This window comes from Plectropomus leopardus, chromosome 18, assembly GCF_008729295.1.
Source record: "Plectropomus leopardus isolate mb chromosome 18, YSFRI_Pleo_2.0, whole genome shotgun sequence".
In the NCBI taxonomy this organism is placed as follows: Eukaryota; Metazoa; Chordata; class Actinopteri; order Perciformes; family Serranidae; genus Plectropomus; species Plectropomus leopardus.
In genome coordinates, this window is record NC_056480.1 from 2,858,063 (window position 1) to 2,880,582 (window position 22,520).

The 22,520-nt window shown below is 39.9% G+C and overlaps 1 protein-coding gene across 1 annotated transcript in view; it reads left to right on the forward strand.

Moving 5' to 3' along the window:
* Positions 1-22,520, forward strand: part of LOC121957558 (fibrocystin-L-like) — a 56,014-nt gene that overhangs the window by 17,549 nt on the left and 15,945 nt on the right. Inside the window, exons 21-48 of the mRNA XM_042506188.1 lie at positions 508-660; positions 1,093-1,214; positions 1,298-1,461; positions 1,707-1,876; positions 3,331-3,463; positions 3,751-3,905; positions 4,703-4,822; positions 5,218-5,323; positions 6,090-6,197; positions 6,299-6,454; positions 6,584-6,705; positions 7,083-7,215; positions 8,694-8,886; positions 9,482-9,624; positions 9,815-9,919; positions 10,214-10,399; positions 11,410-11,583; positions 11,713-11,918; positions 12,394-13,366; positions 14,595-14,843; positions 15,689-15,838; positions 16,231-16,405; positions 18,480-18,636; positions 18,766-18,922; positions 19,207-19,416; positions 20,151-20,280; positions 21,341-21,582; positions 22,373-22,509. Coding sequence (XP_042362122.1) covers positions 508-660; positions 1,093-1,214; positions 1,298-1,461; positions 1,707-1,876; positions 3,331-3,463; positions 3,751-3,905; positions 4,703-4,822; positions 5,218-5,323; positions 6,090-6,197; positions 6,299-6,454; positions 6,584-6,705; positions 7,083-7,215; positions 8,694-8,886; positions 9,482-9,624; positions 9,815-9,919; positions 10,214-10,399; positions 11,410-11,583; positions 11,713-11,918; positions 12,394-13,366; positions 14,595-14,843; positions 15,689-15,838; positions 16,231-16,405; positions 18,480-18,636; positions 18,766-18,922; positions 19,207-19,416; positions 20,151-20,280; positions 21,341-21,582; positions 22,373-22,509 — 5,229 coding nt within the window. The remainder of the gene's footprint in view (positions 1-507; positions 661-1,092; positions 1,215-1,297; positions 1,462-1,706; positions 1,877-3,330; positions 3,464-3,750; positions 3,906-4,702; positions 4,823-5,217; positions 5,324-6,089; positions 6,198-6,298; positions 6,455-6,583; positions 6,706-7,082; positions 7,216-8,693; positions 8,887-9,481; positions 9,625-9,814; positions 9,920-10,213; positions 10,400-11,409; positions 11,584-11,712; positions 11,919-12,393; positions 13,367-14,594; positions 14,844-15,688; positions 15,839-16,230; positions 16,406-18,479; positions 18,637-18,765; positions 18,923-19,206; positions 19,417-20,150; positions 20,281-21,340; positions 21,583-22,372; positions 22,510-22,520) is intronic.

Sequence of the window (22,520 nt, forward strand, 5' to 3'; positions counted from 1 at the left end):
CTCTTGTTTGCTTGGGAAAAAATACCTTTATTTAGCCTGTTGTAAAAATACCCTTGCTCTTAATAAAAAGTATATATATTATTATAATTATTTTTTAAATAGAGTCTGATGGGTTTTGTGATTTCTTGGCTGTTTCTAGTTACACAAAAGGTCCATCTGTGTTAGGAATATTCCCATAATATTTTTGGACCTGTAATAATAATCAGAGCCTGTCAGTGGCAAATACAAATAGTTTTGGGGTCAGGGAGTTGGATTACAGCCTTTTTCGCCACCGCAATGCTCTTTCTGTCAGTATTGGTCCAATTTTAAAGATTTTTGTTCCCATTAGTTACTCAGACTAAAAAAAAGAAGGTCCAGATAGAAAAAGTATTTTCTGTGTCGGTGTCTTTCCAAAACTGAACCACTTTATTTACTTGAAACACTCCTTTTACTTCTCTGAATTAGCTCACAGACCTTATTTCTTCAGAGAGCATCTAATTTTGCATTGTCACTGTTTCTGATTTCCAGCTGTTTGATTCTGCTGATGACGGGACTCCGGTGAAAAACTTTGCTTTCTGTGGCCTGCGGTCGCTGAAGAACCCCAAGGTTCTTTTCAGGGACAGTTACACCAAAGACGCTGGTGGTAACTACGGACCAGTTTCACTGGACAAATATCCCACAGTAAGACATATGACTTCTTTATTAATTGTTCATTTAAGGGCTGAGACTAACAAGTATTTTTACTGTTGATTTGCCCTTTTTTTTTTCTCTATTCTTCGATTATTGGCTAATTGTTTTGTCAATAAAATGTCAGAGAATAGTAAAACATGCCCTGTGTAATTATCCAGATCCCAAGGTGATTTTTTCAACTGGTATGTTTCACTGACCAGTAGTCCAAAGATCCAAAGCTAATTATCATGCATGACAAAGAAAAGCATGCAGTTTTCACATTCAAGAAGCATGAAACCAGCAGATTTTTTGGATTTTTTGCTCCATCTGAGATGGATTGATCAAGAAAGTAGTTGATACATTTTCTAAAATATGTCAGTGCCTATTTAAATCTTTACTCCTTCTGTCTCTAAAATGTAACTTACTCTTCATCTTTCCTCGCAGCTTTGCTTTGCATACAAGGGAATGTTAAAAGATGAAGTTGGAATAAGGTTCAAGTACGACACCGAAGGCCAAACCAAAACTGAGACCGCAAAGATCAGCACTATCTTCAATAAGGGCCACAAGTTAGTAAATCCCACAAAGTCCATTTTATTTGTCAAATAAGCAAACTTTTCAGCAGCTCATAAATGTGATTATTTTTTGACAGATGGAGTTATAAATGCATGGACCTGCAGAACTCCCTGCAGACTGAATACATTGGAAGCAATTACAATCTGTACCAGTTTTACCTCTACAAAGACGAATCTGGTGAAGATTTCTACGTGGATGCTGTTCACATTGGAAAGACACCCACCACAATTGATGAAAATGGTACATAGCTTGATAATAGTTTTGATTTTGGGGGAGCTGTTCTTTCGTGTCGAGCCCAGCTGCTGTTCAGAAGTGCAATCGGTCAAAATTCAATTTTTTTTCTGCACATTTTCTGTAACAGTTCAACATTGTGGACGATTTGAATAACTTTCTTTGTATTATTGTTGATATTGATGTTAAACAATGTGAGTTTTTGTTGAATGTTAAGCAGTTGGTTTTATTCCCCACCTGTTGTTTTCTTACAGGTGTACCCCATAAGAGGAGACCACCACCCTTTGAGGCGTCTGGTCGTTACTTCGAGGTGATCGCTGTTACCATGGACACATCAGTTGCATCACAGACCAGCTACGAGATCAGGGCCACACCCGCTGAATGTGCCTTTGATTTCCCACTGCTTGGAGTTGGCTTCCTGCAGGTAATAGCTTAACTGAATTTATAGTAACCCTTCGAGACCCACCATTGACCTGTTTTCTTCTTTATTGAGAGGAGATTGAGGGGAGATTGCAGGTCAACAACATACGCCACATAGGAGTGGTATACGTCATCTGAAAACTGAGAACTTAAAGATTAATTTGACAGGTACCTCGATGTGTCAAGTTTTTCTTGTCATAAATCTGAAATAACTGTGCTTTTTTTAGGTGCTTCTTCAAACTTTGAAAGTTTAGTGTTTATTGGAGCTTAGAGCATTATGATAGATGTATAAGATGGCCATTCCCATGCATTTGTACATTTTTACCTCAGCAAATGGCGAACAAAGTTTGGAAAATTGACCAATGGTGCTCATGGGCAATAATAACTTTAACATTTGTCAGATAGCACACATGAAGTCTAAGTAAAGCGTCAGTCATTTATGCTGCACTGCATCTGTAATTTATGTGGACAGTTGCAGCTCTCATTAATGCATATTCATGAATGTATACTGTAGCTGTTATGATATATAATATAATAGGAAATTAATTTGTAATTTGAAAATTTCCACCAATGTTGACTCCATGGTGACGGCCTTGAGTTATGTAAACAAGTGAAGACGGGGCTTTCCCATTTACTTGAGTACAGTCAGAGTCTGTCGGATTAACAATGTGAAGTCTCTAATCTGCCCAGCTTGTGTTTCTTGGGAAATAAAATCCACACAAAGGAAGGACTGCGGCCAGAAATCAAACCTGACTCTTTCAGCTGTGTTGCAACTTTACCAAACTTTTAGCCAATAAAATGGATGTAGAAGGCAATACAAACGTGCTAAAAAATAGGATTTATCCCGATAACAGTTGAACAAAGACAAGAACTTTTCACAAGGAAAACCAGATGTCCGATTTAAAGTACCAGATTCAACAGCGTGACTAAAACAGCGTTTAAAAACACAGGAAATGTTCTGTAGCTCAGGTCATGTTACATAATTTACAGTACAGCCACAATGATCCTGTTTGTGTGTCATGCCTCGACATGCTCGTGCAGTCATCATTTGCCTAACAGACCGCAGCAATGGACGCAAAGAAAGACTACTGTATAAGGACTGGCACGGAAAAGTATGGGTGCAGGGTGCAGTGTCTGTTGAAATTTGTCTCAGTTAAATCTCAAAGGTTGTCAAAGGTTAATCCATTGTTATTTGATTCTGTACTGTTTGTTATGATTTTAAAAACATTTTGCCACACTTGTGAAGTTTTTCTTAACAAAGTTGATTTGTTTAAAGATGCAATGTGTTAAATATGTCCAGAATTTTTCATTAAAATAATTCAAAAATAAATTAACCAGTATTATAAACAGACCGTGAAGAAGTAGCAGTTTCTAAAAAGATCTAAAAAGACATCTATGTATTGTAAAATGGTAAAAGGATCTTTTTAATCCTCTTCTTTCTCCACCTGTGTTTCACAGATGTCCGGCAGCAGTGAGGACATGGCTTGGTACAGGGAAGGACCCACCACCGTTAACGTCACCCGCCTTTACAGAGCCACGCCTCCTCTGAACGGCACCTTTGATGTGGGGTTTTATGGAGGACAAGCTGAAGGTAGCTCAAACGGACACGTGTAATATTGGCATCGAACAGCTCTAACTGTTGTAGATGAATGCACGTTGTTCTGCAGATAGCATCACATCACCCAAAAGCTTGTGATCTGGTATTGTAGTGATGAGAACTGAATGGTTTGCAGATGTTTGGTCAGTTTCCAAGACTCCGCTATTCACATGCAGAAAATTAAAAATGTCTTTGAGAATTTCACTCCACGTGTCCACATGCAGCACTCTGTCTACATACATTCACGCAGGACAACATGTAACAGCTGCTTTTGTCCTCAGGTGTGTCGGTGGACATCAGTGAGGAGGACATGAAGTACGCGCTGGAGGGAATCGATGGGATGGGTCAGGTCAGCGTATCAAAGCTGGGAAGCTGCAGACGCACACAGTGGCAGGTCAAGTGGCTCACTAACCCCGGAGACCAGCCTCTGCTGGAGGTCAGACTCTTATTTCATCATTATTTATTATTTTAGTAATATTGGCTGTTATCAGGATGTTCTAATGCACTGCTTGCATATATACAAATGAAAAGTGATCCACCACAATTTGTATATAACCTGCAAAATCATGAGACATCAATTTGTGTATGACCTATGTAATTTGGCTGTGATCATCAATGCACTGACAGGAAAAAAAAGAAGAAAGCAGTATCAAGAGTGAAACAGTTTGAGCATTTAATTCAATCAAGAACTCAGAAACATGAACTTTTAATAGAATATATGCCCATTTTGAATAGCAAACATTTTTAAGCAGCTCATTAGTAGAAATGTCTACTTACTTTTGCTATTGATCTTTTAAAATAATGAAATAAAGTTGTTTATTAAACTTTTACAATTATTGTTATCGCTCAAAATGCAGTTTTAAAGTTGTCTCGTGTCAAACTTTGTGGTGAAATTATGTTAGCCGGCCACAACTCATCACAGACTTTAAAACATCATATAAAAATGTAGCTGATTCCTTTGTCTATTAATTATAAGAAACACATTTCTGATATTTCCGTCAGTCAGTTTGACTACACATTTAGTCTAGACCTTTTGATGTTAACCCTCACCCAAAAAGTTTAGTCTTTCAGATGTTTTCACGTGATAGATGAGTGCAGGTGAAAACAAAGCAAACATTTTGATGTTTCATTTTTGTTTCTGTGACCTTTAAAGGATCAAACATAGCCATGTGCCTACATTTTCTGAAGGTGTAAAGAGAAAAGCAGCTTGATTGTGATTAGTTGTTTTTATAGATTGACAGCTCGGCGGTTGTCGGCCAAAAACCAGTCGTTTTCGCCAAAGAGACCAAAAAAGGAGGATTGTTGAGGCGAGGCTTGACAGGTTTCACCCGCGTCGCTGAATCCAAACCACAGGTACTAAACTGATTGAACGAGCTCCAGGCATATTTGGTTTTGAGTTTCCCCATTATCTGTCTGTCAAACGTCTGCTCTGGCCACTGTTGACTTCATGGTGTGTTTGTTTACTGTAAATCCTGTAGAGCAAGACATATATTTGTCTGTAGCGTTGCATAATGCAGCTGTATTTGTATATTTTTTGCCTCCCGGCAGGATTTGATTCAAATGATAACATGTTACTGAATAACCGCTTTGTACTGATGTGACAGCTACAGTCCCCTATTAATCTTTTATTATCTCTGTAGTCGCAGTAAAGTCACGTTAGCTGTCATTCTGATCCAGTGTGTCACTTTCATGTTGTGAAACTTTGTCTTACAATTTTCTGATGAGGAGTTTTGTGATGCTTCCTGCAGGCGGTGGTTTACATCAACGGTATTCCCTCCAAGTGTTCAGGTGACTGTGGGTTTGAGTGGTCCAAAGAGAAGACTCCCATTGTGACTGGAATCAGCCCATCTCAAGGTGTCGGCCTAAAATATTATTTGTTGATTCAGCATGAAGCATTTTTGGCTACTGATTGATTTTTAATGTGCAATATGCACAACCAGTTTTTGCTCCTTTAAATCAAAACAAAAAGTTCAACTGAAAAATCACAAAAAGACAGCTGGTGAAGGAAAATACTCAATACCAGTTTAAAAATACTCCACCACCACCAGTGGCTCGGTGGATAGAGCAGGTTCCCCATGTACAGAGGCTGTGACCTCGCTGCAGCGCCGTGGGTTTGATTCCAGCCTCGGCTCTTTGCTGCATGTCACCCTCCCTTTCACACACAACCTGTCCTATGAAATAAAGGCATAAAGAGCCCAGAAAAATAATCTTAAAAAAAAACAAAAAACTTCAATTTCAAGTAATGAATAACTGGCAAAAGTTCTGCCAAAATTTAATGACTTGTTAACTTTGGTATAAAAAAAGAAGAAGAATTAACCCTTTGAAACCTGGTTCAGCATCACCTTTCTTGTTGTGCACTCAGATGCCTTTCACAAATATTTGAACCTTTTAACCCTGAGCTAATTGGTGTAATTTCTTTCAAAAACATGGCAAAACAGGTAATGAGCAAAGACCAAGAAATGAGTTAATGTAGATTTCCTTTAAATAAAAAGCTATGATTATATATTTAAAAATATTTTAAAGATTATTACATTTTTCAGGAAGTTTCCCTGTTGTTTTGTAAAACATGGCGATGGTGGTAAATGTTGTATCTATAATTAAATATGGCTGACTTTTTCAGGATCTCACGGCCTGGGGACTCTGCTGACGATCACTGGAACTGGCTTCAGTAATGAAAACGCCTCCATCATGGTGGGAAAGACCCCGTGCCATGTTGAACAGATCGATGGTAAGTTATAGACTTTTGCAGGAGTGAAAACTGCATCTTTTTGTTAAATTAGTCGTGTGCTTTCATCCGGTGAAGGAGTTTAACCAGATTTGGTCTTTCAGCCACCTCTCAGGTGTGCAGACTGGGCAGCAGCAGTGCCGGCACACACCCCGTGCACGTTAACTTCCCCTCTCTGGGTAACGCAGGAGGCAACATGTCCTACTTCACCTACGAGCTCATTGTTTCCTCTTTCTCCCCGCTCTCTGGAAGCGTGGCAGGTAAGATAGCACTCAGAGAAATCTGGCGTTTTTATATCTTTTTTATATTGCAAAATCGAAAGCAGTATCACTTTCTCTATAATACAGTAGCTTATACAGTAACCATTGTCTTGTTTTATGTTTTCATAGGAGGCACGCTGCTGACAATCACAGGTTTCGGCTTCAGCCTGAACACCACAGTGACCGTCGGCAGTGAGGAGTGCACCGTGGTTCATGTCAGTGACACTGAGCTGAAATGCAGAACACCAGCAGTAAGTGTACAGGCTGTCAAATTATGTTTTTTATTTTGTTCTTCCTTTTTTTATCTGGGTGTTATTTTCCTACACTATCAAACAATTTATCAATCTGTAGTACAGGGAAGTAAGCTCATATTATACATTTTGTGTGTAAAATTGCTAAAACATCAGTGTGAAAGACCTTCTTTATTATACCTCTAGATAAATGTATGTATTTTTGATATTGAAAGGATGGGTCAAATGACATTTTGCATAGCTTCTTTTACAAACAACCAAATTGTTTGCCATCATTTTCCAGCCTTGCAAAGATCCTGAGTCCTTTATAAGGCTCTTATTTCACTTCTTTTACATATTCATTAATAAAGAAATAAATGCTTATAATGTTATTTCAGGGTAGTGCAGGATCACAGAGCGTCACAGTGATGGTTGGAAACATGAGTCAGACAGCCAGCAGCTCCTTCACCTACGATATTAACCTCACACCTCAGATCTCCGGTCTGAGTCCTCAAACCACCACAGTGATCGGTGAGTTGAGTCATTTTTGTAGCCTTTATAAAACTGTATTCATGCACTTGATAACCTTTCAGTGAGGTAGGATCATTATAAAGTGTTACTGAGATGGGTAAACCCAGAAGAGAAGTTTGTTGCAAATGAAGGGTTTTGTCCTGAAAGGTCAATAGAAATCCGATCTGTCCACAAACACAATGTAAAGTCTGTTTCTCTTTGTTCATAAGAAGAACAGGATTCAGAATTTATTTATTGTATTTCAGTGCCACACCTCATAACATTTCCATTCTTATTTTTCTCTAACAAACAGTTCTCTGTAGGCATTGTGCATTTGTCATTAGCGACGCAGTCCGATTAGAACGAGATGTTACAAAACTTATTTTATAACATCCACAATGTTATTCTGCTATTTCTTATATTGTAGAACCAGATACTAACAGTTACTGATCGTCAACTTAAGGGCTCTTCTTATCATTTTTATGAGACACCATAACACAAAATTGTAGTAACTGAGGTTAAAGGGACAGTTCACCCCAAAATCAAAAGCCCCTTTTTCCTCTTACTTGAAATACAACTTATAAGTTTGGATATTTTTTGGTGTGAGTTGCTGAGTGTTTGAGATATCAGCTGTTGAGACGTCTCTCTTCTCTCCAATATAATGGAACTAGATGGCACTCGGCTCGTGGTGCACAAAGTGCCTAAAAAATACATTTGAAAAATGTCTCCTTTAAGGAATCATCACCCAGTTACTCAAGATAACTAAATCAGACTTTCAAAGGTCTTCAAAATGCTCAGACATGGCATGTAGGATTTTATGATTTTTTGTCTTGCATAAATTTGCATCATCTGTTTTCTATAAAAGATTTACAGAATGCCTCTTGCATTATTTTATTTTATTTTATTTTATTTTATTTTATTTTATGATACCTCTGGCACTCTGCAGCCAGCACAAGCTATAATGTTAAATAGTACAAGAGATGAGAGAGAAAATGAGTGTACATTTGTGATTTGAAAAAAGCCTCCCTGATTGGTGAAGAACATAATATTTCAGTCTAACTGTATGTTAAGGGAAGGTAGATCGCATGACGTTTTGGAGTTTTTCTGTTCAGAGATAACATGCGACTCCATTGTCACCAGGAGCTTTAAAGAGCGTTGAAACCTTTTGTCATTACTCACAGCTCATTAATTCTTGTGTCACATAATGTCGACCTGCAGGTTTTTTCTGTTTTTAGCCCTTCGTGCTCGCTAAACTTTGAGAATCTGAATATGAGAGACAAACATTTCTGTGTAGTAGTATGTGTATGTACTATGTAGTTATATCACAACAACCGACAACAAGAACACCTGTTAATCTGCCAGACAATCAGTGGCAGCACTCAATAATTATATGAGGAATTAACCAGGTGACAAGTGCTAATTATCTCGGCACTTGAGTGACAGAAGCTCCTTCGTGGAAAATTTCTTTTGAATTTCGTTTTTCACTTCTTTTGTTGTAGGACAAGAAGTTCTCACCATCCAGGGCTCGAACCTGGGAGGCCAAGACAATGACAGCGTCGTGTTCGTAGGCAGAAAGGAATGTGTGACCGTGCAGTGGACGGCGACGCGCATCACCTGTCGTCTGCCTGTGCTGCCGCCCGGCATGTATAAGGTGGATGTACAGGTTGGAAACAATGGCTACCCCCAGACAAGGTGCAGTCAGCCGCCGTGAAAGACACTGTCACACGCTTTTTACATACCAACCAAGACAGTGCTGACAGTATCACGAGCTGTGATCTTTTTTTTTTTTTACCATGGCAAAAAGGGCGTCACGTGAGCTTTTGTACACATTGCTTAAGAGATAAAGGGATGGTAGATGTAATGATAAGGATTTTTTGCAGAGATTTTTCAGTTTATCAGACAATATGTACTTATATAGGACAGATAGATTAGGATTATTGGCAGGTAGATTATTCACATAGTTTCTTAAAAAACATTGTAAAAAAATTGCCTGAATTTTTTTTTTTTTATGGAAAATAAGGAAAAAAAGGAAAACAAGGCAAACAAGATTAGGTATACAGAAAATGAATGATAGTGATAATTGTTGCAAATTAGTTAATATAAAGTTATATTAAGTTTAATTCCAGGGGAACAGTTTAGGCTAACCAAATCTGTCTTTAGAAAAAAAAGACTAATAATAAAAATCAGATATTGAAACATAATAATACTTAATCAGTTTTGCTCAGAAGCCAGATAATGTGGCTCATTCAGGATTTAATTGGACTCTTTTCTGCTTTTCGTCTCAAAGCAGCGGTGTGAACGCCACCATTGAATACATCCTGGAAGTCCACAGCGTCTCCCCGCAGCTCGGCTCCTTGATGGGAGGAACCCGGCTGACTGTCTCTGGATCTGGTTTCAGCAACAACACCTCAGACAACAAAGTCTCCATTGGTAAGCAACACGAAGCCCAAAACCTTATTAATGCAGCAATAATTTTTTTACCAAATAATAATGGGTGAGTGGGAACCAGAAGTACAGCTGTTGTCATTACATGCACCTGTAGAAAAGATGTCCTATAGTGCAGCAGCTCCAGGTGTCATATATGTTCTCATGTGTTTTGTGTTACTTTGTGGTGTGACAGGAGGATCTGAGTGCGAAGTGAAGACCGCCTCGGAGAACAAACTGCAGTGCGTTATGCAGTCAAATGAGAAGACCCACATTGTCACCAATCAGGGATCCCACCACAGTAGGTTTACGTTTCGATCCTGTTTGCGGGTGTTAAATTAGATCTAAGAGGCCAAACAGAAGAAGCATCAGGTTACTGAAAACTGCCGCGAGCAAGGGAAGCTGTCACCTTTAGATTAAATGTGCCTCGAAACTGTTTCAAAAACCTGTTTGACCTCCATTTTTTCCCATGATTAGCCATTTTTAGAAAGGGATTTGGAAGGAATTTCAATTACATGTTGCTTAATAACCTGAAACAATGTAATCTTTCCTTTGTGTGTCAGTCTAACTTTACATTTGTCTCTGCGTACAACAGTTTATGGACAGGGGTATGCATGGCAGCCTGCGTCACTGATGGTGTTTGTTGGAGACACAGTAATTTGGCGCTGGGAGGCACCACGCTTTCAGAAAGTCGGATACCGAGTCTTCAGTGTTTCCAGTCCAAGTGGCATCACGTACGAGGGGGGGGTAATTAACAGTGGAGACACCAAGACATCCAAAGGTAGAACCACCCTCAATAAAACTTCATCTTCATCATTAATCACATTTACCCTGAATATTAAGCAAATAAATTATATTTTAAACGCCACAGTAACCAAAAATCAATACAAACAAGCAAAAAAACATAATAAATCATACATTTTGAAGGCATGACAAACCAAATCCAGTTTGCCAGCCGAAAAGGTGCAGGTTGAAGCCTTCATTGCATCTGCCCTTTTTACCTTTTTACATGAATAGGTATGGACTTGTAATGTTGAAAGAGAACACCACAAATGATAGGAGCGCTCTTATTTACGATGAAAAAACTCTTTGTTTTGCTCATTTTTACAGAGCTTCCAAAAAAAACCATTACTTAAACAGTTTGAATTTGTTATCTTCTGAACCCGAGAAGCTTTATTTTGTTATGCAGGCTTGTGTTGGTATGGCTTGTATCTTTATCTAACTTTATTCAGTTAGATAAAGATAAAAGTGGGAGATTAAAATGTGTTTTTCAAGCAAGAACTGGCCGAGAAGGGAGATAAAAAACAGAGTTCTGATGATAAGAATATTACAAACAACATAAAAACAGACACACGCTGCACAAATATAATAATATACAGTCAATGCACATATGTTTAGTCAACATTACGCATGACTAGAGAGAAAAACAGAAGCAGAAATAATTGCTGTAATTGCAGCTCAAAGTGTTTTGCATTGCATTTTAGTCCATTTTCATCCTTTTCTAAATGGAATAAGAAAAGATTGATGGTTGAAGTTTATTTTCCATCAATTCTGCTGTCGCTGCACTTTAAATACATCAACATGACCTCACCTAAAGAGAAAAATTCCAAACAATGATTTTTCCTTCCTCCTTGGATGGTGTGATGTGTCACACATGATGAACCGGTATGTGCGCCATGTGATGTGTCGCACCTTTGAACATGCGTGAGACAGAAATTCACACTGTGTCCAAAAATGCTTCATGATCTAATGTAACTTATGTTCCATCTCTCCCTCTGTTGCTGCCCTCAGGGTTTCACAGCTACCAATTCACTGTACCAGGTGTGTATTACTACAGCAGCGGCTACATCGACGATGGCAGAGCCAGACTGCTGCAGGGAGTCGTGAGAGTTAAGGCTCGGGTGGACATAAGCAGCAGGGCCTCTGTCAAAGTGGGAGGCATGGAGGCCAGACATGTGGTGGGAGGTAAATGTGAAAATAATATGTAAAGAGATCGATTAAGTGTGATTAGAACAAACACTTGACATCCAGTCAATTGACATCCAAGTTTGCAAGTTTGCAGCTGATCGGTGTATTAAATTGCCGTCTTTTCAGGTTCGCTGCGTGTCTCCAGATCTGCCCCACAGTGCGTGGCCTCGCCTAAGTGCCCACAGTCCAACAACACTGCAAACTTCATCTCCTTCACTGCCTCTGCCTGCGCCACCCCAACAGTCACCTCCATCTCTCCCAACCAGGGAACATACCACCAAGTCATCCACATTCAGGGCAAAGGCTTCAGCGACGTCGCCTGCGCTAATGAGGTCAGCAGCATCTGTATTGGCTCATATACTTATACTCTTGTACTCTCTGGCGCCTTATTTACATTCAAAAGTAACAAGTGTAAATCATTTTATTTTCACTGTGATTTAGAAAATGGTCTGTGGGCCACCTAGCACTCTATAGCGGTCTAGATTTGACCAGCGGGCCTTATATTGAGTACTAGTACTATTGTTTACAATGATCAGTCACAGGTTATAATGAAAAAGATATATAAATTTAATTTTGTTCTCTGCACCAAACCAGTCAAGCGGTCACTTCTCTCTCTCTCTCACACACACAGACACACACACACACACACACACTCTGTGTGTTTCCAACTTCTAATATCTTTCTATTCCAGATGCTTCATTATCATCATCATTGTCTCGACTGGAATTAAACTGTTTTTCTCAGACTTCAGTCAAAATTAGTGACTGTCTGTCCAGAGCTTGTTGTGACTGCTCAGTTTCTCTGCAGGTGACGGTGGGCGAGCAGCCCTGCCAGGTGTTCAACAGCTCTCACTCTGACATCCACTGCCGCCTCAGCCGCAACAGCGAACTCCCCATCGGCGTCGCTCTCCCCGTAGCCGTCAGAGTCAACAACCTCGGCAGTGCCGTCATCGCCATACCAGACGAGCTCGACCGGCGTTTTGTGGTCTTGCCTGTGGTGGACTCGGTCTGGCCTCCTATCGGCAGCCCCACCGGCCACACGCGGGTCTTCGTCCACGGCTCTGGGTTCTCCTCAGGAAAAGTGACTGTGGCCAGCGAGCCGTGCGCTGTCGTGTCATTTAATTACACGAGCATCGTCTGTGACACCTCTCCTTCTCAGCCTCACACTGGTGATGTTGTCCTCCACACAGGCAGGATCCAAAGCTCCTGTCATTCAAACTGCTCCTTCACGTACTCTCCCTCCGTCACCCCCGAGGTCAGCAGTATCTCCCCCGACAGCATCGGCGATTCGACCACCGTCACCATCGCCGGCTCAGGGTTTGGCAGCGACGTGGATGATGTAGTCGTCTTTGCCAGCATGTCAGAGCTGGAAGTCACCGCGGTGACTGATGACAGCATCACACTGAGAGTCGACGCTCTGCCTGCAGGCGACCACCCCGTCAAAGTGATTGTGAGAAGCAAAGGCCTCGCATCCGGCCCCGTCACCCTGAACAGCCGAGCACAGGCCTCCCTCAGACCCGACATGGGCAGCCTGGAGGGAGGAACCCCGCTCGTCTTCACTGGAAACGGCTTCGCTCCAGGAAACACCAGCGTGATGGTCGGTGGAAAACCCTGCGACATTCAGGAGGTGACGCCGGGAATGCTCCGCTGCCTGACGCCTCCTCACAGCGAGGGATTAGTGACCGCTGAGGTCCAGGTGTTTTCAGTGCAATATCCTCCTCTCAACTTCACCTACTCTGAAGCCCACACTCCTGTCGTCAGCTCCATCAACCCCAACACTGGTAATTATGGTCCTCTGCACCCTGTTGTCATAGTAACACTGTAATGTAACAAGAATACTGCTCAGGAGGAGAGTTTGTAATCTTATTTTGGCAGGCATTCATTCATACTACTTAAAGAATACTTCTGTGAAATGATCATCTCTGGTGCGTTGAAGTTGCTGCCTCCACAGTGAACAAAGAATCGAAACACGCATACATTCTTGATGATTTTAGTAAAATAGATCAAGTACTGCTCAGTACTTCCCAAGTACATGCGTTTTTATGCCTCTGTGCCGCTAACAGTCGAGGCCGAAGGCATTATGTTTACCGGTTGTCCATCCGTCTGACAAATTTTTGTGAATTAAATATCTCAACAACACCTTGAGGGAATTTCTTTAAATTTTGCAAGAAACATTCACCTGCACTCAACAATAAGCTGAGTAAATTTTGGTGGTCATAGGTCAAAGGTCAACATCACTGTGACCTCATCCGTCTCATCTTTGTGAATGCAATTTCTCATGAACACCTTGAGGAAATTTCTTCGAATTTGGCACAAACGTTTGAGTTGGACTCAACGATGAGCTGATTAGATTTTGGTTGTCAAAGGTCACAGGGACCTCACATTTGTCTCATTCTTGTGAAAACAGTCTTAAGAACACCTTGAGGGAATTTCTTTCAAATTTGATGCAAACATTCATTCGGACTCAACGATGAGCTGATTTGAATTTGGGCTAAAAAGGTCAAGGTCATTGTGACCTTGCATACGTCTCATTTTTGTGAACACGATATCTAAAGATGACCTTAAAGGAATTTGTGACAAGCTTTCACTTGGACTCAAGACCTGATTAGAATCTGATGGTCAAAGATACAAGGTCAAGGTCACAGTGACATCATTCAGCATGTTTTTGGCCGCAACTGAAGAACCCTCAAAAACCACCAAAACTGCTGCTATAGTTTGTGTGTGAAGCATCCAAACTTTCTCAGACATGGATGTAAACTGTAATTGCAATTTGTTTTTAGGGAAATCTGTTTTCTTCTAGATTATGATAAGTTTCAAATTCAAAGTTCAGAAAACTTGAGCTTTATGTTCACTCATAATATGTGCAAAACCAATGAAGCCGCCTTAACTAAAGTGACTTTATTTTAACCTGACAACAAAAACAAAAACTCTGTTTACTTGAGCAAAGTGAGAGACTACGCTTTGTCTGTGATTCAGAATATCTCTTTTCTCCTCTCTTTTCTCCCACAGGGCCGAGCGGTGTACAGGTCACACTGACGGGTTCAGGATTTGGCAACAACTCCCAGCACGTCTCCGTCACCATGAACCACGTCCCCTGCGTCGTGTCCGCAGTCTCCGACACACAGGTTCAGTGCACCGCAGGAGACAACCCAGGGGGGGCGTACACAGTCATGCTGCATCACCAGGTCAAAGGTTACGCTGAGTCAGACGTCATGTTCAACTACGAGCTGACTCTGAGCAGCGTGCAGCCCAACGAGGGTAAGCAGAGGGACAGTCTCAGTGATCTTATTAACTCGTTTTCTTCTTCACTGGCTTTAACCCTTTGAAACCTGCAGCGACGTCACTTTTCTTGTGCTGCTTTTAGACACCTTTTACAGATATTTAATCCTTTGAAACCTGAGCAAAGTGGTGTGAGGTATTTCAAAAACATGGAAAAAAGGTAATGAGCAACTTTGTAAGAAACAAGTAGATTTTAAAAATATTTTTAAGAAAGAGGCAAAATGTTTATGGAAAAACTAGATTTATATTATTGTAATTACATTTTTAAAAATAATTTTACAGAATTATTATATTTTTTAAAGGCACTCTTCCACATCTCTTTTGCTTTTTGCTTTTTTTTAAAAAAAATCAGTTGATTTTCTAATTCTGTTTTTTTATGAATTTCTTGCTAATTATTTGGGTCATTTCTTCTGTCATTGCTCATTGCCTGCCACAGCAGGTTTTATTTGCTAGTCTGCTCAGCTCATCATCTTCGCCACGCTCAGGTCCTGCCTCTCATTCCTGGTGTGGCAGAAACTCGACCACAACATTTTCATATTAAATTTGTGGTGTTGGTTATCAGGTGACAGTTTAAAATGTGTTTTAGCAATAAATGTATTTGTAAGTAAATTGTTGCTACTTGATCCCATTTAAGGGTCAGACATTGACCTTTGCATGACCCCCACTGGGCCTCGGGCTGCAGCCACCTTTGACCCCCACAGAAGAGCTCCTCAGTTTGTTTAATCAAACTTTTGGGACTCTTAATCCTCTGTGTGAAAGCAAAAGCTGATATTCTTCAGCAACACTTTCTGCTTAAGTTTTTTCTTCCCTTATCTGTGATTCAGGCAGTTTTGGAGGCGGCGCCCGACTGTCTGTGATGGGTTCTGGGTTTGACCCGCACAACTCTGCTGTAACGATCTGCGGGGAGGAGTGTGAAGTTGACAGAGAAATGTCCACATCGACCCGGCTGTACTGCCAGTCTCCATCCATCAATGGTAAATTAAGTTTAGTTTATTTCAACTAGATTAAATGTTGATTAAATGTGCTTTCGTCCAGATTTTAGTTTTCATTTTAAAGCCTCTATGAAGTTTCAAATGAGTGAGGTGTGTAAGGAATAAGTGTGAGGAATGTGTTCGTGCTGGTTTATGGTACTTGTAGTTCTCAACTCATTACGACAAATACGTCCTGTCGAAGTCGGCCTTTGAATGGAGACAATGATATTGGAATGTGTTTCATCACAGGCGGAAATGTCTGGCATGTCAGATAAGACAATAACTTGACATGGACGATTTGACATCTGAGGCTGTTTGTTATCTCTGAGCACGCATCTTCACTCTTCCTGTCATTTTGTTGTTTGTCTACATGTCGGTGCTCTCACTGCTCTCAGACACTCAGTCTGCAGTGAGCTGCGAGGTTGCCGTCATCAACCAGCTGGATGCCGTCAACATATCGAATGGCTACACCTACAGAGCTCAGCTGACTCCGGTGATCGCCGAGGTGTCTCCACGCAGAGGAGGCACCGCTGGAGGCACGCGGCTCACAATCACTGGCTCTGGTTTCAGGTGCGGTAAAGGAGGAGACTCTGCGGTGTACAGAGGACACAATGCAGGGACACACCCAGATTATGACCACTGGTTAAGAATTAAGTGCTCAACTTACACAATTGGTTGTGTTTCATGGGACTTCTTTGCTTTCAGTGTGTTTAATGTGAAGACACTGTGTTACTTTAGGCATGTAGTGATTTCCAACCTTTGACAATACACAGTTTATCACATATTAGACTAGATTTTCTTTTTTAAATTAAAATTATAATTCCAGATTTAACTGTTATGATACATCATGCAGCAATCTCCAGAGCTAAAAAATGAAGCCAATGTGGAAGTGCCAAAAATGGCATTTCTTGAACGGCAACATGAGGCTGACTGTAAGAGCGAGTCGATCCCCAGACACCCACATGTTAAAATGCACAACTTTACAGTTTCACCCTCTAATATAAATAAAGTCGCTTCTGACTGTGAAAAAACGAGATAATAACAAAATGCTAAATAAAAGGCTTCAAATAGGAATCCACAAACGAACAAGTGACATGAGAGCTGCTGCATTTATTTAACAGTCTGTGGTACAGAGGTGTGTTAAAGTATTTTATTGTATCTCTTATTTGTTAATGAAGGTTCGCAGGTTCTTTTATATTTTCTGTTCTCTGCATATATTATGGTTACATTTCCCCAGAAAACAAAACCTGAAGGACATTTTGGGAAACTAACAAAACACTGCACATGTGCAAGAGGGTGAAAGTAAAATCGGGCCCTTTGGTTTCTGAAAGGTGGCGTGGGAATAAAACTCCCCACAAATACCCATTAATTCTATAAAAATGATAGACAAACGAAAGACCTGGTTCCAAAACTAAAGTAAAGTGGTGTTACTAAATAAGGGGAAACTAAATGAATGGCTGAGAAGAATCACACTTCCAACACACTCAACTCAGATTTCCACTCAAAATAAAAAAACACAGAAAGAGAACTGAAGGTGTTGACTCTCTGGAGACACAAAAGCAACTGAGCAGGAAATCAAACCTCCCTAAATAACCTCCCAGCAGGCTGATTGCTGCAGCTGAGGAGAACATCACAGGTGCACCAAATCACTCCGGATTAGCAGAGAAACCTGGACCTAGATTTTCTATCTCTGTGGATCTCTGACCGTAACAATTAGCATCAGAATAAACTTAAGGCACCAAAAGTTAAAGTGCACATTTTGCACAATGACCCATTTAGGAATCGTGGATTATTTTATTGATGCATTAATGTGTTAATGCATCAATAAAATAATAAATGTTAATGCAGAGCTATTAAGTAACCTATTATAATAAAAGCATCTGATTAGGCCCCCAGAACTTCCTCAGCAGAAACTGATCTGTTTTGCCCTTAAACGCTGACAAAACACGAAAGTCAGATAGAGGCAAAATGGATATTTTATGTATTTTTTTCTCTTTATTTAGCAACTTTATGTTGACACCCAACAGCTCCTGATTAACAAGGAAACCTGTGACCAAGATTTTGGATCTCTGTGGATCTCTGACTGTAACACCTCCCCCCTAAAAAGGCAACGAATCTAACAAACTCCCACTTCTACATAAAATCATAAGTAAATGATGCATCATTGAAATCATCACGTTAAATAGCCAGCACTCAACACCAGGTGACAAAGTCAGAAACTGACATCTTCAGTAATTTTTCATAATTGTTTCACACAGAGTGAATTAACTCTTCACATACTTCAGTTACTGAGTATTTCTGTACCATTCTTTTTACTATGTTTATTTCACGCATAAACTATATTAGCATTTCCACATGAATTTATGATCAAAAGTGTCAAGAGTAAAGCTTCAATGTACACTGAAAATGAGAAGACCCATTGACAAAGCATTATATTATTGAAATAATAATAGTAATAATAATAATTACAATAATAAAATCAACAGCTGAATAACAGCTTATTTAGCTGACAACCACCCACGACTAACACAATACATGTGTCACAATAAAATGTGTAATTTAAGCTTTGATTTAACTAATCTGACTCGTTCCATTGATTCTTCCATTAATTTATCTAATGATCACTGACTTTCCCTCCTTACAGCACTAACGTGAATGACGTCAACGTGACCATTGCAGGCTCCGTGTGTGACGTTCAATCCTCCAACAACACACACATCATCTGTGTGACGAACGCTCAGCGACGGTCTCAGGAAACCAAAGTCAGAGTCAGCATCGGAGACCGAGGCATCGCCAACATGGTAAGAGAGGACCGTCGGAGCCTCTTACCAAACCCTCAGCACAGTGTGACGTCTGTTTCACATGTAATCAGATTACATATCTCTGTAATATACGTTTGTCTTAATCAAGTATTTCTCTCTTATTTTTAGGAGAATGCAGACTTCTTCTACATTGACGTTTGGTCGTCCAGGTTCACGTGGGGCGGTCAGTCTCCACCTGGGAAGGGCATGTTTGCCGTCGTCACTAAAAACCAAACCATCCTGCTGGACACCAGCACCCCTGTGCTGAAAATGCTCCTCATTCAAGGTACAAAAATGACCTCATCATGAGTATTTTGGACATTTTTCCATGCAGACAATCTGTATTTGTAATCATACAGAGAAAATTATTCTGAATTGATGTCAAATGTTCCTCGTTTTCTTTATTTACCTGTATTTTTTTTTTAAGTAAGTTGTGCCATACACGTATTATATTTAAAAATCTAAATTCACACACACCTCACAATCAGTGTAACTGCTTAATATAAGAACACAAAACTCCTTTTTTGCAACCAGTATTTTATCTGTAACGTGATGTTTCTCTGTGCCCAGGAGGGACGCTGATATTTGATGAAGCAGACATCGAGCTGCAGGCAGAGAACATCCTGATCACGGACGGTGGACGCCTCCAGATCGGCCAGGAGGGGGCGCCGTTCCAGCACAAAGCCATCATCACGCTTCATGGAAATCTGCGCTCGCCTGAACTTCCTGTTTACGGAGCCAAAACGCTGGGTGTCAGAGAAGGAATACTGGACCTGCATGGTATGAACTCACACAAACACGCTCAAACTCATGAGTAGATCTACTTTTGGCCCCTTGTACGTTTTTTTTAGGGACGCACCATATTGGATTTTTTGCCAATATCTGATATGCCAATTTATAGCAAATCATTTGGCCGACAATCGATTCTGATAAATACTTTTATCCCCACCTGATTTTAATGATTGCCAAGTTTCCAGCATTATTTTTTGCATACTCTTATTGTGACAGCCCACCAGCAGAGGGAGACATGAAACACAGAACTTTTCAGTGTATGAAATATTCATTCGCTGTGCAAAATAATAAAATGTTGATGTTTTGTACATGTTCACTCAATAACAACATCTTTTTTTAAAAATTAGCATGCTTTCATTTTAAAGCCAATATCTGCCGATACCAGCGATGCAGATATTTTCATGCATCCCTAGTTTTTATAAAAATTTTTATTTGGGAAAGCCATGAAAAGGAAAGTATCATAGCAGCCTTAAAAACATGACCGATCAAGTATTTTTGTAATATTAAACTTCTTCCACTGCAGCCATCTCTGTTAAGCAACAGTAAACTAAAAAAGTCGTGACCCAAATACTCAAAATCCCTGATTACATGTCATTATGTCATGTAATGGTAAACTGACAGAGTCATTTGAGTCTCGAGTCCTGAAGGTTCATCATTATTTTTAGTGACACTTCAGCTGCCCTCCTCAGGGACAATTCATTGTTACTAACCTGTTTCACCAGGTATTCCAGTTCCTGTCCCCTGGACCCGCCTGGCCCAGACGGCGACCAGCGGCTCCAGGACGCTGAATCTGATGAAGGCCGTGACGTGGAAAGCTGGAGATGAAATTGTCATCGCGTCCACCGGCCACAGGTACAATGAAGTGACGAATTCATACGCGTCAAAACATGAACCAACGGCCTCAAAAGTCAAAACACAATAACTACATATTTGATTAAAATTTTGTTTTTTACATTTTAAATTCAATAATTAATACTAATGTTGTCATTTTTGTAGAAAAGAACAGCATGTAAGAACAGACCTGCAGTGACTGTAGTGCCTTGTTATAGCCAGCTGATGAGTTAACATCAGCCTGAGCTACAGCTGATTTACACACTTTTTCCTGTTTCCTGTTCTTCCACAATTAATTTTGATATTTCAACATTTTAGTAAGCAGATTAGCTAAATGGAACCACAATGGAGAGAAAAGGCGACATTTAACAATCAGCCTAAAAAGGTATAAAAATTATGATTTTATAACTTAAATATGTCACCGTTTGGGTAAGAAACTTCAAACACACACACTCACATACACACACACACACTCACACACACAAACACACCTTTAGGTCAGTGTGTGACAGGTTGTTTCATAACGGTGAGTGTGAAGTTGAATGCCCCCTGAAGACAAGATGTCAGGATTATATCTGATATTAACCAAATCCTATTTAGTTGAAATAAATCTCGACAGTTCGGCACAGAAAAAGTCTTGAGAAAAATCTTGAGAGGAAAATTTGGAAGTAAATAAATACCTAGAACACACATTTGCCTTCAGTTTAAGGTAAAAAAACCCCACTGAACCACCACTGAAATGTATGATTGCAGAATTATTCCAAAAACTATTTGCTTTCATTTATTGAAAATTCAGTGTTATTTTATTTTCCTTTTTTTCTTGTTGTGTCGTAAATGTTATGATTATTTGCTCTTATGTTAAAATTGTAGAAATTGTGTTATATAAATGTAGATAAATTTTCATATTTTTCTGTCATAAGAAAATAAATCACATGTATGTATTTACACGGATCGTGATTAGTCTCTCTTTCTAAGAGTTTCAGAGGTCCGATCATGTTCACAATGTTAGTGTAGATTCTGTAGACAGACAGAAGACAACTTTATTAAACCTCAGCTAGAAATCCTTCATTTCTGCTTCCAGACACAGCCAGAAAGAGAACGAGGTGAGGACGATTGACAACGTGTCGAGCGATGGTTTGACCTTAACCCTGACCAAACCGCTCGAGTACACCCACCTCGGGGTGGCCGTGACGCTGCCCGATGGTACGGTGTTTGAGGGCCGAGCGGAGGTGGGTCTCCTCACCAGGAACATCGTGGTACGAGGCTCCCAACACCAAGAGTGGGCAGACACCATCGAAGCCTGCCCCGACGGCTTCAACACAGGTACTGTGTTTTCACTTTTATGATTTCATTTGATGCTAAACGCTGTGTGACAGAGACATAACGTCATTGTGAAAATAAGACAACAAGAGTGAAATCCTTTTTATGTAAATTGTCGGTAGAATATAAAACATAAAAATGTGCATCTCTGTCGCTGCCATGTCGTTATGTTAGGCAGTAGTTATTATAGCCTATATATCAGGGGAGATACAATCCCCCCAATGTTTAAATATGCTCAAAATTCTCCCCCCATACTACTTAAATGTAATAGATACCCTGTAACCTTTAAGCTATTGATTAAAGACCCTTAAATACCATCTGACTTTACATTATCATTAATTAAAAATCATCTGTCTGAGATGCTCCTTTGTTTTGCCGTTTTATACAATGACAATAAAGAAATTTTATCTTAAAATGCAAAGGCTGATAATACTTCACTGATATATTTGTAATGCATTTCACGTAGAAATGTACTAACAACAGAACGTTTATATTTACTATAAATTTTGTATTACAGCTTGCTCTTGAAATGTTGCCACTTTGGCTTCTAACCTCTCCTGTAAAGTGTTTAAACTTTTTAAATTTTCTTTTTCTAGTCTTTTCTTTACATATGTATGTGCAAATAAAAGAAATGGACATCGATATGTAATTTTTATTTTACTTAAAAAAAATGTATTTTGAAATTGCCCATTGCAATTTTTTAATTAATTTGTTTTTATTTTTGACATAATAATAGCACTTTGTGTATTATAATGGGGGTATGCAGTGACATCTTTCTGTCCCTGTGCTGCAGGTGAATTCGCCACTCAAACCTGTTTCCAGGGGCGGTTTGGAGAGGAGATCGGTAGCGATCAGTTTGGAGGCTGCATCATGTTTCACGCACCTAGACCAAACGAGAATCTTTCAATTGGCAGACTGGAGTACGTTGAGGTGAGATGCTT